This window comes from Oreochromis niloticus, linkage group LG18, assembly GCF_001858045.2.
Source record: "Oreochromis niloticus isolate F11D_XX linkage group LG18, O_niloticus_UMD_NMBU, whole genome shotgun sequence".
NCBI lineage: Eukaryota > Metazoa > Chordata > Actinopteri > Cichliformes > Cichlidae > Oreochromis > Oreochromis niloticus.
Window position 1 is genome coordinate 16,901,699 of NC_031982.2, and position 17,124 is coordinate 16,918,822.

The 17,124-nt window shown below is 38.9% G+C and overlaps 2 protein-coding genes across 6 annotated transcripts in view; both read left to right on the top strand.

Annotated features, from left to right (window-relative positions):
• Positions 1 to 5,355, top strand: part of LOC100709653 (laminin subunit alpha-3) — a 60,104-nt gene extending 54,749 nt beyond the window's left edge. For all 3 annotated transcript variants that reach the window (XM_005476338.4, XM_019347951.2, XM_005476339.4), the window contains 7 exons: positions 98 to 275; positions 359 to 520; positions 614 to 779; positions 1,686 to 1,840; positions 2,097 to 2,190; positions 2,287 to 2,406; positions 4,122 to 5,355. In XM_005476338.4, coding sequence (XP_005476395.1) covers positions 98 to 275; positions 359 to 520; positions 614 to 779; positions 1,686 to 1,840; positions 2,097 to 2,190; positions 2,287 to 2,406; positions 4,122 to 4,264 — 1,018 coding nt within the window. In that variant the 3' untranslated portion in view covers positions 4,265 to 5,355. The remainder of the gene's footprint in view (positions 1 to 97; positions 276 to 358; positions 521 to 613; positions 780 to 1,685; positions 1,841 to 2,096; positions 2,191 to 2,286; positions 2,407 to 4,121) is intronic.
• Positions 5,356 to 6,605: 1,250 nt separating this feature from the next.
• Positions 6,606 to 16,803, top strand: LOC100709384 (tetratricopeptide repeat protein 39C). Of its 3 annotated transcripts, none has more exons than XM_005476345.4 (14): positions 6,606 to 7,028; positions 9,732 to 9,780; positions 11,254 to 11,382; positions 11,553 to 11,667; positions 12,166 to 12,565; positions 13,041 to 13,209; positions 13,326 to 13,419; positions 13,498 to 13,605; positions 13,695 to 13,804; positions 13,894 to 14,017; positions 14,096 to 14,193; positions 14,369 to 14,473; positions 14,585 to 14,623; positions 14,698 to 15,766. In XM_005476345.4, exons 1-14 carry the CDS (start codon positions 6,886 to 6,888, stop codon positions 14,719 to 14,721), a joined length of 1,707 nt encoding a protein of 568 aa, XP_005476402.1. In that variant the 5' UTR covers positions 6,606 to 6,885; the 3' UTR covers positions 14,722 to 15,766. The 3 variants fall into 3 exon arrangements, with proteins under 3 accessions (XP_005476402.1, XP_003437947.1, XP_013125101.1); XM_003437899.4 differs by lacking the exon at positions 14,698 to 15,766 and adding an exon at positions 16,074 to 16,803 and having other exon boundaries at positions 6,608 to 7,028; XM_013269647.3 differs by lacking the exons at positions 6,606 to 7,028; positions 9,732 to 9,780; positions 11,254 to 11,382; positions 11,553 to 11,667; positions 14,698 to 15,766 and adding an exon at positions 16,074 to 16,803 and having other exon boundaries at positions 12,431 to 12,569.
• The last annotated feature ends 321 nt before the right edge of the window (positions 16,804 to 17,124 follow it).

The window sequence follows — 17,124 nt, forward strand, 5'->3', positions numbered from 1 at the left end:
ATAAATCCTTACGTGTAAGATTAATAAATGTAAAGTGTACTTGTTTGAGTTTACCAATTCAAAAGCAGTATTTATTTCTTTTTTTGGTTCTCCACAGACCGCATTTCTCTCTTGAAGTCAGGACTCGGTCGCCTGAAGGCATGCTGTTCTTTGCTGCAACCAGAGGAGGGCAATCTCATCTTGCTTTATACATGTCGAAGGGCAGGATCAGGCTTTCTGTGGGCAAACAGAAGATCTTCAACCGAGAAAAGTACAATGATGGAAAGTGGCACACGGTCAGTTCATTGCATTTATATCAACAAAAAAACCTTCCAAATATATAATTGCTTAAAAAAAGTTAAACACTTTATGTTTACAGGTAATGTTCAGTTTGGAAAAGAAGAAATTCCGGCTGGTTGTAGATGGAATTAGAGCTCAGGATGGGCAGCTGACTAATGCCGAGCTGTCATCCATGAAGCAGCAATTCCTGTCCCCTGTCTACCTGGGCAGTACCCCACATTCCCTTCACAAAGAGTTAAAGGTTTAAAAAAAACAATAACAATGCAAATTTCACACAACTAATTCAATTTAGTGTCTATTTTATTTTATAAACTTGTTATGCTTTTACTTTCAGTCAAAGGGCCTTCCGAAGCACAGTGTGTCTGGCTGTGTACGCAATTTTAAGATGAATGGAGCGCAAATGTCAAATCCAACCGCAAATCATGGTGCTGGCCCCTGCTTTGAGGGACAGACACAAAGAGGCGCTTACTTCTCAGGGAATGGAGCACACGTTGTTGTCAGTGAGTAAATCTTTCTTCACAACAATCTGACAGCTAATCTTTTAAATTTCATTTGAATGAGTAACATCATCACAATTTTCTTTTTAATTTTGTAATATCAGATGACTAAATAATAACAATAACAAAATAAAGCGGAAAAAGCAATTTCCTAACGAAAATGCAATATGAATGCCGAAAATGTGAAGATTGCGCCTGAATTGCTTAAATATATTTGAAATATCAGAAGCTCAACTTGCTGAATGAGCTTAATTGTGTAAGATTAACAAAACATCAGCTGGCTTAAGTGTAAAAAGTAAGAGTACCAAAAACTGCAAAATGTGCTAAAAAAAACCTAAAAAAGTATAAAGTATAAACTTAAATTTAGAAAAAAAACACTTGAAGCAGAAGCTCATCAAAATGTCCCCACCTAAAACTCTTTACAAGTACACACACACACACACACACACACACACACACACACAAGGGAGTGAAACAGTGGGTGTCAGAGTGTGTGCCTTTGTGTTTCTATGCCAATCAATCAGTCTGAATCTGCTGAATTTGAATCCACCAATCAGGAGTAGCTTGAGTCTTACCGCCAACACACAGAGGAAATTGCTGCTGAGATACCCAGAAACAAACAGTAGCAACATGAAAGTTGTAGATCTCACTGACAAACTTTTGACTCTGTGAGTATGAGGAGATCTTCCTGAAGTAGGGCGTGTATTTTTTTATGTCTATACCAGTAAAATTGACTGAGAAATGGCAGTTTAAAAGTGCGTCCATTAGCTTGTCATAAAACTGTCACGGTTTGAAAATTGTAAAAACCACTAAAAAAAACTAGTAAAACCTGAAGAGTCTAAGGTGATGGGAGACGTTGCTTAAAAAGCATTGACACTAATAAATCTTTTTGTATTTTCTGCATTTCAGATGATTCCTTTGTTGTAGGCTCCAGCTTTGAGCTGCTGTTTAACATTCGTCCACGGAGTCTGACGGGACTCCTGCTTCATGTAGGTGTGTACAGCAAGAATCCAAATGGACTGGCGATGGGTCACTATCTCATTATCTATATGCTCGAAGGAGAGGTGAGACCACATATCTGTTTGTCATTTCCATATTAATTTTATCTAGCTCAAAGGTCCTTATTAGTAGAACAAGGTCTCTTGGTTCTGGTATCTTCTGATCTTCTTTATCAAACTGATGTTTTTCTTCCTGTGTAATAAATATGAACCAAGTTTGCCATTTCTGTTCAGCACGCAGAAACAGACACTAAATTCATATTAGACTTAAATTTGCAAGTGTGATTCAAAGCACTGGATTTGGACATGTTCCTGTTTGTAGGTGTTCGCACGAGTGAACAATGGAAATGGAGAGTTCATGGTGTCAGTGAAGCCAAAAGCTTCTTTATGTGATGGAGTATTCCATAAAATTTCAGGTAAAACACCATTAAAATGACTCAAACTGTCTTTAAGACCTGATAGACTTGACATGCATTGTAGAAAATATATCTATTTATTATTTTTATGTTTAGTAATCAAGAGGAAGAATGTTGTGCAATTGTATGTGGACACACTGGACAACTACAAGATTGGACCACCATTTTCCAATATACCTTTGACCAAACACCCACTGTATGTGGGTGGCATTCCTGGTAAGTGTAAATCATCTAATTTGAGTGACTGAGTAGTTTTTTTAGTTTTGTTTGAGTCAAACTTGAGCACATATTTTAATTAAACTATATGTTTGCACTCACAAGCAGCTACATTAGGTACAATCTGCTAGTTCTGGGTTAGACCCTCTTTTGCCTTCAGAACTGCCTTAATTCTTTGTGGCACAAATTCAAAAATTTACTGAAAATATTCCTCAAAAATGTTGACCCATACTGCCATGACAGCATCACACAGTAGCTGCAAATCTTTCAGTTGCACATCTATGATGTCAATCTCCAGTTCTGCAACATCCCAAAGATGCTCTATTAGATTAGATCATTTATTATCTGGAGAAGTCTTTTCAATACAGAACACTGTCATGTTCAAGAAACCAGTTTGAGATTATTTTGGCTTTGTGACATGTTATGCTATCCTGCTGGAAGCAGCATCAGAAGATGGGTACATTGTGGTCATAAAGAGATGAACATGGTCAGGGAACAATACTCAAGCAGGTTGTGGTGTTTAAATGATGCTAAGTTGTTACTAGTGTTCTAGAAAAATACCCCCCACACCATTACAACACCATTGCTGTTGCCAGAACCGCTGATACAAGGCAGGACAAATCCATGCTTTTATGTTGTTTATGCCAAATTCTGACCCTACCATCCAAATGCCGTAGCAGTAATCGAGACTCATCAGACAAAGCAACATTTTTCCAATCTTCTGTTGTTCAGTTTTAGTGAGTCCATGTGAAGTGTAGCCTGCTGACTGCAGCAGCACCTGCTGTAAACCTTCTGTTTCAAGGTTCGACGTGCAGTGCCTTCTTGTAGCTTCTGCCTTTCAGTGGACAGCCAGTGCAGTTCTTATTGACCTGTGGATATTTTCTCTTTTTTCTTTCTCTGTAAACTCCAGAGAGGACTGTGTGAGAAAATCCCAGTAGATCAGCAGTTTCTGAAAAACTCAGATTAGCCCATCTGGTGCCAACAATAATGCCATTTTCAAAGTCACTTAAATCACCTTTCTTGGTGATTCACCTTTCACCTTGCAATTTTGATCCCAGGATAAATGCTATTTCCTGAGTTCTCAGTCGAAAATTTTTCATAGAATGCCCCTCAATTCGGATTTTCCACTCAAAAAATTTGGAGCTGACCAACATACCATGAGTTATCCAACATGGTGGCACTGAATGTAAACAGTAGTAAAACTGTAAACTTTTAATTTGTTCTGCCACTGTTGTGTATTTTTAACTCACTAAATAAGATGCAGGGCATAGATCAAGCTCTATCCATAAATGTGTTTTTAAAGCACATAAAAATAAGTATTGTGCTGTATTGCTAGTGATATCTGAATGGCTCTACCTTGCTAAGAACCAAAACAAATCCTGTTTTTCCTGGCTTTTTCTGGAACTTCTGACATCCAAGTTCTGAGATGCTCTTGACCATGTCTACATGTCTAAATGCAATTGAGTTGCTGCCAGCTGATTGGCAGATAGATGGAAGATGAATTTTTGATATGGTAGATATACAAAAAAAGTCATATTGGAGATACAATACACACCAAGAGATTTGTCAAGACAAATCAAGAGATTTACTGTCTATCCCCTTAATAAAACTTACATTTTTCTTTAAAAAACACTTTAGCTATAGTCTTTAGGTTAAAGCTTAAAATAAAATAGACTGAAACAATAAAATCACTCACCTGTCCCTTTCTGCCGCAGCGATCTTAACACAGCAGAGGCTTCCTGTCACATCCTCCTTTGTTGGATGCATCCAGGACATGGGGATCAACGGTGAATTGGTCTCCTTCGAAAGGCCGTCAAGCGTGTTTGGTCCAGTCAACCTCAAGGAGTGTCCAGGCTGAACATAAAGATCTCCTCAAACCATCAGTAAACAAACCCTGGGACCATGTCCACCACCAGCTATGTGCAATCTGTTACCATGACAGAGAATGTGTTAGCATGTAAGAGTGTGTGTGTAAGACGATTGCGTTTCAGCGTGAGTGTGTTTGGATGAATGTATGTGAAAAATAAATATATGAGCAGCAGCTTACAGGTTCATAATGTTTGCTGTTAAGTTAAACATGTCTATATTTATTTAGTGTAAAGTCGTGTATTGCCTCACCAATTACAAATGCATATTTTGACGGCTGCAATAAACTCTACTTTGTTGGTCTATTCAGTCTCTACTGATTATCAAATGCTACTGAATATGCTTGTAAGTGGTCAGTGCTGCGTTACAGTCAGCCCAGCACTTTCAGAAAACAAGTATTGCCTTTGGTGCTGCGAAAGAGATCAAGATTATTAACAAATGTACTTTTGGTTTGCTTGTTGGACTCAAAAGCTTATACTAAGAAAAATGATGTTTACACCCATGATTCTCAATTCAATGACATTTCAGGAGTTGCTAAGCTATTGTGTATTCATATCCACATGCCAGCATGCAGAATTCTGCATTTTAACTGGCTTAAGAGACATGGACTCTTTGCACATGTTTTTCTCCCCCAGTGTTGTATTACTGTTCTGATGTGATTTTCCATTTTGCATTCCCTTTGCATGAGAATATGGATGTATATCTTACAGTAGTTACGCCAGATAACAGCATGTACTAAATTTTGTTTCTATCAGTTAAATAGCCAATATACCTAGATACCATTAGAATAAGTTTGGTCAGTCGTGTTTGGGACCATTGCAAAAGTAATGACAGAAAAAGTATTTTTAGGTACTTATATTCACAAAAAAGGTGTTTACTTTTCTAAATTGTGCATTTATGCCAGACTTTCAATAACATTATATCTCAATATGATGTAAAATTCATATTAAATTGGACACACTGTACATGCATTCCTGTCTTGTGGCAACTGATTTGTAAGCCATTATGTAACCTGTCTGATTAATATTCTTTATGAATACCTGTCAGTGCCATAAATAAATAATGGACTTTTGATCAAGGAAACAGCTTGGGAACTGTTAATTTCCACTCGTTATGGTTCATACTAAACAATTAATGTACAGTGCTGTGCAAATGTCTCGAGCCACCCCTCATTTCTTTATGTTTTGCTTCCAAGCAGCCAGACTTTCTAGTAGTTTTTTAAATTAAGGGATGAACTGGTGTTGAGCCTACATATAATAGACAACTTAGAAAAGAATCAATTTTAAACTGTATGTTTAAGCACTTTTGTATCAGCAGCCTGTTGCAAAAGCTCATTAGAGTTATACAAACTCTGGTTTTGCCTTGGATACTGTAGTTCCATGTATGTTTGTACATGTTTCAAAGTCCTATTTCCCATTTTCGTAGCAAAATGTAAAGACCAGAAGGTCCCGTCAAGACCTTTGCACAGTGCGGTGAGTCTATTTCTTTTGTAACTATAGCTCATTTTAATATTAGTAAATTATATAGCATTTAGGATACTTTGATTCATATGTGATGTGTTAAAATATGAAACAAAAAAAAAATGTGCACTTTTATGGCCCATATAAAATTCACATAGTGTTAGAGTAAGAGCTCACATTGACGTCTTGTCCTCAGTATTGCTTTAGAGGAAATGAGAATTTTTTGGGGAAGATGTGGTAAAAGTAAGGAAGTTTTCCTGCAAGTATCATACTTTGTGTTAGAAAAGCATTAGGTCTAGCATAAGATTTGAAAATGTAAAAAAAAAAAACCCTGTTAGGGATATATCTGTTAAATGTGTTAAATAAAATGCAAAGTTGAGAAAATATCCATTATTGCCATTGGTAACCACTGGTAATTAGTCAAAAATGTCAAAAAATGTATGGACTCCTCACCTCTACAGTTTAGCTAAAGACCACGCCCACTCCGATGCTGCCTTCAGGGTCGTTCTTTTCCCTCAGAAATGACAAATAAATTGCGCAAGGTTACGCTTAGTGCTGATGATTCACCATTGCCTGAGAACATAACGGAAAGGAAACTAACATTACAGTGTGGCTGCAAGTTAAAAAAAAAATACATAAACATTACATACAATCTTCCTGATGGGCAAAAATGGAAAGGTCGTAGCATCATAAACGCAGGAACAGATGTGTTGATAAATAATTTAACACAAATAAACCCTTTCTGTTTGTGGCTTGTTTAACTGTTTTCACCTCTGTTTGCATGAATGTATTCAATAAGAGGAATGAGCTGTTCTTTTTCTTCATCTAGTTCTGTTCTTCTGCTAAAATTTTTTTTAACGATAGCACATGAAGGCAGCACGTTTCCTGTGCTCACACACAAACCAGCGGTCAGGAGGCAGATACAGAGTACCGCCGCCCAGCTGGCGGGACACTGGTTAGCTTCACTTTCTGTTGTAACGGTTAGTTATGTGAAATAGCGGATTGTTATACGAACGTAAATATGCCAGCATTTGCTCCAAACTGCGCCACCGGTTGAGACTTCTCTGAGTGTAAGTAAACTAACCAGCTATACCGCCCTACCTGCCTCTCTCCGGTCGCGTTCAGTTCCTCACCTCCGATATCGGGTGTCTTAATGGCGGACGCAAAGGAGCCAGCCCCGGCGAGCGTGGAGGAGGAGACGGACAGTATAAACGACGCAGAGCTGGCTCTGAAGGGAATCAACATGCTGCTCAACAATGGATTCAAAGAGAGCGACGAGCTCTTCAGAACATACAGGTCTGTGTGATTTCTCTTCCTGAATGTAAAAACAAAACAGAGGCGTATGCTTGTGTTAAATGTTATGGCAGGTGTAGCTAATGTTCCCAAACTTGTGATTGACCAATACAATTAGAACTGAAGGCATCAAGGCGTGTGGTCTAAGCTTTAAAAAAACAAAAACAGGAGAAAAAAAACCCACCACCCGTGTCACGCTTGTCTGGTGGAGAACCATATGATCTGATCACAAGCAGAATTAGTGTTGTTTAAAAACCCTGAGCAAATATCCACAACCACAATATGTGACATATGTGCACATCATTAGATTTGGTGACAGTCCTCATAAATGTTTAAAAAACCCAAAGAAGTGCTTGCTTAACAGGTTGTCATTCCTGTCATACCGCTGTCTGGCTTTGAGTTACTTTGTAAGCCTTCTTGTGAAATATGTCAACATGGCCCAGCTAGTTCCTCACATCTACAGATGAGTGACATATTAAAGGAAAACAACAACAACAATGTGTCCAGATAAGGTAACCAGGTTTCTGAGATGGTCTCTCGTTTGGTGTTTTGATCCAGAAAGCATACATGAAGAGGTCACTGCCATTAGGTGAATGTGGAATATTAAAATATCCATTGTATCACCTGTAGAGGTCTAGGTTTATATATTTTTACACATACCAATCATTGGATGGCTGGAGATGTCTTGCCTTGCTCTGGAAAGCAATGTGTTTGATGTCATTTAGGATCTAAATGCAAGCATTAAACTGGTGAATTATTCTCTTAGTCCTGTAGCACCCATCTCAGCCAAATAATCAGTAGGCATGCGAGAAAACTGGTACATAACCTTTCCTTTTGCATTTTGCATTCATTAAAAGAGGTCACAAGTTATAAGTGTTGGGAATCCCTGCTCCTGAACTGTGCACGTCCTTGCAGGACTATACAGTATACACATGCTTCAGCCTTTGATTTCAACTTGAATGCTTATGTCATGAAAGGGCAGCTCCTATGCTTCCTGACCCCTGGGGAAAGCGTAAATGTCACCTCGCCTGCTAATTGCATTAAGCTCTAGGTGTCATCCTGTTTTGACTGGATCAGCAAAACGATGGAGGGAAGTGAAAAACACAAACACAGCTGTCTGAGAATGAGCTTTTACTGGCAGTATGTACGAGTTTCTGTTAAAGCTCCCCTGGTACTATTACGTTTGTATAGTATGTTGCACTTATGTGTGGAGGTGGTTCCATTATAAATGAAATCCCCATCACAATTACACAGGGATACCTGTACCAAGTCAATTTTCCACAATTATTTGAAACGTTTTGCCGTAATTTGACTGACACATGGTGCCTCTTGTCTTCAAAGTGAAATATAAGGCTGCTGAAATTCAGTTATCTCACCAAAATGACCACACAGCTACAGATGAAGAACCTAAAAATGACCTTTGATTTCTGTAAATGATGCAAGTTTTGAAAATAAATTAATATGTGAAGTGTTCTAATATTGAATGTCTGTCTAAAAAATGTAGGTCTGTGTAGCTCTTAACGATTATTAATATGACTAGTAGCTATAAAATCGTGTCAGTTGTGACAGGGTATATGTTTTGACTATAGGGTAGAAATTTCTGAATGTCTTAATTCATCAAGAGAAAGTTAGTTGATAAGTTTTGCATTGGCTGGCTTATGACAGTTGTAAAGCTGTATTAATAGTGTGTAACAGTTTATTATGAGCACCTTTGTTGTGATTATTTTGATGCCCTCAGAGAATTTCAGATGAAGGGCATCTTAAAGTGTGTTAGTTATGAGGGTGAGGCTAAACATTGCCAATTAGGGGTAGAGGGTAATAGTCAAAGAAAAGAAAGTCTAATCTGAGTTTCTGCATATTTAAAGGCAACAGCATGCAGTCTGCTTTTTGTGAAAAAAATGGGTTATTCATGGATCGTTTTTCTGAAGAGCTTAAGTGAATGGTAGTCAGTGGTAGTTCAACAGGATACACCATTGCAACAAGTCAGTTTGTGAAATCTCTTCCCTCCTAGCTACTCCACAATCAGCTGTAAGTGGTATTATTGTGAAGTGGAAGCATTTAGGAACCACAGCATTGCAGATGATGTAAAGTTACAGAGTGGGGTCGCTGAGTGCTGAGGCACATAATGCATTAAAGTGGCCAACACTGCTGACTCAATAACTGCAGAGCTCCAAACCTGCTCTGGCATTAACATCAGCCTAAAAACTGTGTCCTGGGAGCTTGATGGTTTGGGCTTCCATGGCTGACAGCTCCCGTAGGAATAATATGTAGTTGACCCAGTATTATTGTCCATACAGTGTATATGTTTACAGAAATAAAGATTAATATAGTGACGCTGGTCCTGTCTAGTAAACTCAATTTGGTTCCTTGATGTAAAACAAAAACAAAAACAAACTATTAAACTTTAATCTCAGAATTTCTCAGCTGTTTTTATCAAATGTGACTTTTTTATTTACCATTTTAATGTTGGAAAATATCTTGTTTTTTTTTCATGAATTAATTTTTCATTAGTATTAGTGTTTTTCTAACCTACAGTAGCCCTAATACATTGGCATTATTGATGCATGAAACAGGCCACATACTTTTCGCTGTTTCTCCAGTGAACTTTACACTGTCAATCTCTTCACACAATGTGATTTTTTTTCTAACTTCTCACATATGTTTGGGTTGTTTTTTATGTTTGTTTTTTTTTTTACTTTCTTTCAGGAACCACAGTCCTTTGATGAGTTTCGGTGCCAGTTTTGTGAGTTTTCTGGTGAGTGGAAAAGCAGCTCGCTGCTATTTTGGTTTGTGGCCAAACTTCTCGAAGATTTTTGTAAATTGGGAGCTTTTGGTTTCATTGTGAGGCTTATGGAAGTTCCCTTGTGTTCCCTTTAAGTCCTTTTAAGCAAGGTCTTATGTTTTGCAAAGAAATTTCTAAATTATTTTTGATCAGCATTTTTTTTTTTTTTCCCCAGCTACGAATGTAGCTGAGTTTGACACTTTGTTCTAAACTTTGCAAGTGTCTGCTGTCATGATTGGATGGCATCATACACATGCTGGGTCAGCAGTGGGAGGGATGTCACAAAGTACAAATACTTAATTGCTGTACTGTTACTGTACTGTTTCACTGCCTGTATTTAAACACAAGTATCTTTGTTTGTTTTTAGTTATATTTTCAAAGTTTTAGTTTTATTTTTAATGCGTTTGGGAGTTATTCTTTCACATCACTGCTCTGTGCGTATGACATAACTGTCATAGCGATGAAAGATGCAAAAAGCATATAATGTATTCATCATTTATAGCCTTATACCCTTTTTGTTTAAAGTCACCCATCTACAATGTAGGGAACAGCTACAAATGAAGTTGTTAATTTAATGTGCTTTGTTTTCTCTGCATGATGATTGCATGTGTTGAAGCTCCTATTCCCATCTATTCATGTTATTGTAATATTATGTTAACATGACATGAGGCTTATTTATCTTTGCAAAAAGGAGCTGATAGAAGAGCTACTATTTACTTTAATACTTTCCACTTCCTGGTCAGCTGGTAACATCTGAAGTACAGTGATATTTTTTAACAAGTCATTATTGACTCCAGAGGACTTCTGTGAGATTGACCCTTAAAGGGCAAAGAGAGAAAGGTTACACTTGGAGAGCACATCACCACGATGTCTACTCATCTTTTACTGGGAGAAATCAGAGAGCAAAAGCCCTTACGAGTTGCCAGGCACCTCAGCATGTGAAAAATGAAATTCCCAACAAAAGCTTTGACAAGTGGAAAAGGACAGCAGTGTTACTGCAGTCCAAGTAACACAGAGATCTTTGTTTCAGTCGAAGCAAAAAGTTGGCAGCTGGGGTGTAGTGCTAGAATAATTACAGAGTTTCTGGTGTATAATTGTACTTCATTAGTAGCTTGACCAATTAAAAATAATGATTCATAAGTAACTTTATAAATTAAATGTGCTTACTATATGGGAAAATCCCAAAATTTGGCAATCAATTATTCAATTGCCTCTTTATGTTAAAAAAAAAGAGATTTAGTTTAGCAATAGTGCATATCCTTTATCTTCTACCTGTTTTGTTCATTCATTGTATGTGTAATTTGTACAAAATCTGTCAATTTGGAACGATTAGATTTAGTTTTCTTGTTTCTTTTTCTGACTCCACTGTCGAGTGTTCAGCATAAGCGATTTTTCTTGAACCACATGTAAGCAATTGATTACTTTTATCCGGTTTCCCTTTTATAGAATGCCATGATGACTTTTGAAGAGGAGAAAATGCAAATGGCTTTTCAGGACCTCAAGGCTACAGAGAGACTGTGTGAGAGTGAAAACATGGGCGTCATTGAGACCATTAAAAGCAAGATCAAGCGCAATGTGAGTAAATACTTGATTAAACTGCCTGTATTGTACATCATTATATAGCGAGCGCGTTTGTCTCAAAACAAGCATTTCATGTTGGGCCTGTAACGCCCACATGTGCTTGTTAGCTCTCCTGCATGCCTGTCTGTCATCAGCCTGTAAATGTGGGGTGTTTGTGTGGGCAGATGGACTCTCAGAGGTCAGGGGTGGCTGCAGTGGACCGACTCCAGAGGCAGATCATCATTGCAGACTGCCAGGTTTACCTGGCGGTTCTATCTTTTATCAAACAAGAGCTGTCATGTAAGGGAACCTTTGGTATTTGTTGGTTGACAGTGAGACACTCCACATGTATCACCTATAGGTGGGTGACAAATTAAAGGAAAAAAACAAAACCTGTGTCTTTTATGCTGTGGGAGGCTTTTTGCTGGTATGGATCCACTTGTCCCTTTAGAGGGAAGTGTCACTTGAAATCAGTACAAAGCTGTTATGGAATTTTTATTGTGATGGAGGTGGTCTCTCCCAGGTAGCCCCTGTTGCAGGGATACAAGGAGTCACTAGATCTCAATAGCTATGAGAGATTTTGGGCCAGCACTCTTCAGCACCATCACTGAAACACCACATGAGGGAAGTATCTTTTAGAAGAGTGGTTTTCAAGTGCTCTAGCCTTCCTGACACTGGCCTCTGATAGCTGTGATAGCTTTTCCTTTAATTTGTCATCCACCTTATATTTGATGTGTTAAATACAAAGAGGTTATAGTAAAGGACGTTTCTCTGATCTGAGCTTCAATCCTCTGACAGCATATATCAAAGGAGGCTGGATCCTCCGTAAAGCTTGGAAGATGTACAACAAATGTTACAACGACATCACACGTCTACAAGAAGGCAGCAGGAGGAGGGGCTCTGAACAGCAAGCGACGCCGTCTTCATCGTCCGGCTCTGCTCTGTCCCACCACAGTCGCTCTCCCTCACCTGGGTCGAGTCCATCACAGAGACTGGATGGCATCAGCCCCGAGGCTCTGGATCGGCTGAAAGGTTCAGTCAGTTTTGGTTATGGTCTTTTCCACCTCTGTATATCGATGGTGCCACCGCACCTACTGAAGATCGTCAATCTGCTGGGCTTTCCCGGAGACCGCCATCAGGGCCTGTCAGCACTCACTTACGCTAGTGAAAGTAAGGACATGAAGGCCCCCTTAGCTACGTGAGTGAGTATGTTTGCATATCCGTATCCTGTTTTGTAACTTAAACAGTTGTGTGCATTGTAATAAAATAATGAAAGCATAATTTGTAGAGGAAAGAAGGAGGGAAAAAAAAGAGATCCCAGTGTGAACAGCTGTAATAATTGACTGACTCAGGTCCCTGTAGCACAATTTTCCAAATCCTGCTTCATACTGAATTGTTTGAAATTGGTTTTTAGTCCTTGGGTGCCTTGGGAACCATGTTTGTAATCAAGCCTTTAATTAAAATCAAGTGTGTGGGAATTTGGTCATGTCTGCCAAGTTAACAAATCTGTAATATAACCACACTATGCAATATTACTGTAAAATGCTGTGAATCGTATTTCCTCAGTTTCTTAAAAAGCACAACACATTGTGCTGGTTTTTTTGTGTGTCATTATCATAAATTAGAAATTTGCTATATTCCCTCTCATTACAGTCTCTGTGCTTTTCTTACAGCTTGGCTCTGTTGTGGTACCACACAGTAGTGCTGCCCTTCTTTGCTCTGGATGGCACAGACACACAGTCAGGCCTAATGGAAGCCAAATACATTCTTAAACAAAGAGAGGCAATCTATCCCAACTCCTCCCTCTTCATGTTTTTCAAAGGCAGAGTTCAACGCCTTGAGGTAAAGACATGTGAATACTAAACCTTGTTATCTTTTGCCATGTGACGTAGTCTTCTAACTTGGAGAAGCTCAGTATTGTCTCACTGTAACTCATACTACAAAGTTTCCCTCTGTAGTGCGAGATCAGTAGTGCCTTGACGTCCTTCAGTAGTGCCTTGGATCTGGCCTCTGACCAAAGGGAGATTCAGCACGTTTGTTTATATGAAATAGGTACTGCCCGGCTCTCATATTTCAAATACGCCTCACTCGGTATTAGTATGCAACATCATTTCTGATTGATTGTTTTAGGCTGGTGCAGCATGATCGAACTGAACTACAGAGAAGCCTACAGAGCATTTGACAGATTGGCGACTGAATCTCGCTGGTCCCAGTGCTATTACGCCTATTTAACTGGAGGTAATTACAGCACAGAGCCGTAATGCTTTCAGGGTATTTTGTAAGCTCGGTAGTGGATGCTAATCCATATTGTATGTTGTGTGGTGCAGTGTGCCAAGGAGCCACTGGTGATCTGGAAGGAGCCGTTGCTGTTTTCAAGGACGTTCAAAAACTTTTCAAACGCAAGAATAATCAGATAGAAATGTTTTCCACGAAAAGGGTGAGTGTGTAACCAGTTTGTTTCCTGTAGGAATATTATGGTGCTAAGAATGCCACTGATGTGAATATGCACTTTTGTTTTTCAATCAGTCTGAGAAGCTAAAGAGCTCCAGTATATCCAAAGAACTCTGCATCCTATCAGTGATTGAGATTCTGTATCTGTGGAAAGCTCTGCCCAATTGCTCCAATGCCAAGCTGCAGACGATGGCCCAAGGTAATGCATTCCAAAATAATATCTCGCTTGTATTATGTGCAATAATGCAAGTGTTTGTAATTTTGATTTGTCCTTTAGTGTTACAGGGGATTGACGACGCCTCGTGTGCAGGCCTGAAAAACCTCCTTCTTGGTGCCATAAGCAAATGTCTACATAATACCAAAGATGCCATTCAGGTACTCTTGTGTTAAATTAATTATGCAATTTGCATCGGTTGGAAAATTGATACACAGCATGAAGCACGGCCCTCGCCGGCTGCACTTAAAGGATTTTCAAAGTTTGTCCATGCACTTACACAACACAATAATCAATGTTTGTTTTGTATCATGACTTTTTTTTTTTTTGAAACAGTATTTTCAGCTGGCTGCAAGGGATGAGGGGGGGCGTCTGAGCAACTCTTATGTGCAGCCCTACTCTTGCTATGAACTGGCCTGTGTGCTGCTGAATTCCCCAGAGGCAAGTTGTTGTTGTGTGTGTATGTGTGATAGTTAGACGCTCTGTCTTGGCCAAAGTCCTGGAGGAGTTACACTATCTAAATATTTCTTTCTTTTTTCTTTTTTTTTCTAGTCTGCGGGGAAGGGCCGAATGCTAATGCTTCAGGCCAAGGTACAGTAATATTACTTATTTATTCTCTGCCCTGAAAGGAGGTACTATGTCCTGTTTTTCTGTCTATTTGTTAGCAGTCTAGCTTCCACTGTTTTTAAGATATCGTTGTGGGGGGCGTGGCCTGCGGTGCCGTACAGGGAAGGCGTACGCACCTGCACAGCATCCACAATCATGCCCCGCCGACTTAAATGTTGTACTGGGTCCTGTGGTTGGAGAGGCGGTGTTGATGTGAGTACGGCTGGCAGCGGAACAGCTGCGGCCGTTGTGTGTAAATAGTGTGCCTCAATAAAAGATGTTGAAAAGCAGTAAAATGCCATCGGGTCTGCTGTGGTCGTTTACAATCATTTTCAAGTTTTGTGTGATGACAGTTACCAACAGCTCGAGCTGATTTAATTTAGGTGAAAATCAGGTTAAGATCAAGGTCGCACCATATGTGAAAATCAGTACAAAGTTTATATTAACCACAATTTTTTTTTTTATTGATCGTCTTCAAACTTCACAACAACATACTGGGCATTGGAGGACATGAGCACCCATGTCGGCTAAGCATTTCCCCTTGACCTTCATTATTGGCGCCCAAGGTGAAAGTTGGTCTTGAAAAACATTTTAAGATACCATATCAAATGTAATATGTCATATGAAAGGTCATGAAGAGAGCTTGTGATGTCACAGTGATGCCGTAACAGGCTGACATTATCATATCGTAATGAAAACAGGCTGATGTCAGCTTGTTTTAATAAAAACCTCATAAAATATCAGAGTTTTTAGTGTAGCCCGTGGTCTTTGGGGCGAGTTGCACTATGAGTGATCTTGTTACTACTTGAAGTAGTTGGTAACAAGTCCTGCCTTATTTGATTAATTAAAAGTAATTAGTAGTGTTTGGATTTCGTCTGATTTCTGCTGCGGGTCAAAGCTTTCTATATAAAACTAATCAAGTCTTCAGGATGTTTTCATTCTGACTCATCGCTCTATATCAGATTAAGACACTCACTGTCTGATCAGGTGACAGGATGTCTATTGGAGGGCCAGTGCTGCTTGAACTTAGTGAGCTGAGTACACTGGCTTTGTATTGACCTAAAGTTTGCCAACACTGTAGCCAAGACTCTGTATAAGGAATGGATTTAAATGGTGTGAATGCCTGATGCAGTCTCGCCCTGCAGAGCAGTGTTGTAAGTATCTCGCTTGCATTAGCATTAACTTTGTTAGTTGATTGGTGGCTGACACTGAATGAGCACAGATCTCACTCTATTAGCCGTAACAGCCGTCTCTGCGTGACTGAGCAGATACACGGTGTCTGAGAGGAGCACAGGAGGAGCCAAGCACTGGGGTCTCTGTTTTTCTTACCTGATTGGTCAGCATGTTCATTGATCTGTCTGTGCTGACTGCAGAGGTTGTTAGAGGGCAGAGCACGACCAACATAAAATTCATTTTCATTTGGTTTTCTGTGCAGGAGGACTACGCTGGCTATGACTTTGAGAACCGACTCCACGTTCGTATTCATTCAGCTCTCGCCTCTATGACGGCCTCTGCCCAGCCTTGAAGTTTAATCTGTAATAATGTCTTTGAAAAAGGCACAATAATGAGTATAGATATTTTCACTTTAAAATAATTTCTTTATACTCATAAGATTCTGAGCCAGTGCATCATTTAGAACACAAACATGAATATTTCACGAGAAAACAGGTACAAGTGGTGTTATCGATCTGTTACTGTACGGCACAATACACTAATGTTTGTTTTTGTCTTCAGGGTTTGTTTTAAAACTAGATGCCTGTTGAATTGAATGAAAACCCGTAGATTTATTTTGTAAGATCTTAGGCATTATTGCTTCCATGGAGGAAATGTTTCTTCAGATTCTGTTATGGCACATATCAAGTATTAAGCATCAAAGCAATTACAAGAAATGACTCTGAAAATGTCTTTAAGAAGCCAATATTTCCACTTCAGTGTTGGTTGTTGACTTTGACATTTGTAAAGCTAATCTATAGGCAGTGTATTAATCTTTTGTTTTTGTGTTTTTAGAGCACAGTCCCTTTTTAGGCAGTCATTTTTATCAGTGTAAATATGTCTTGCGTAAAGGTTTTAATAAATGTGCCACTTTGAGCGGCTTAAACGCTCCTTTCTGCTGCAAAGTTTTTCCTGTATATTTGTTATAATAAAAAGAACATTGTAAAACTGAATATCTGTTTTCGTTGACTGTTTAAGTGTCATAGCTTAAAGGTGACAAATACATTTCTTCACCAACAGAATTTGTACTTCTTTAGTCATCTAAGTAATCATGACGGGCCTCAGTCCTTTCCTGTAGTGGCTTATGAGGCACAGACAATGAGGAGGAACCGTTTTATCGTTCCTCCTCAAACTGCTTCAGATGCCTTCATTTTCCTTCAGATCATGGAAAATTGACATTTTTTTCTTATTCTATTGTTTTCTTGTTTTTTGCTATTTTTTTTCGTTTATCCTGTATTACAGAACTTCTGAACTATGATGATATTGTTATTACA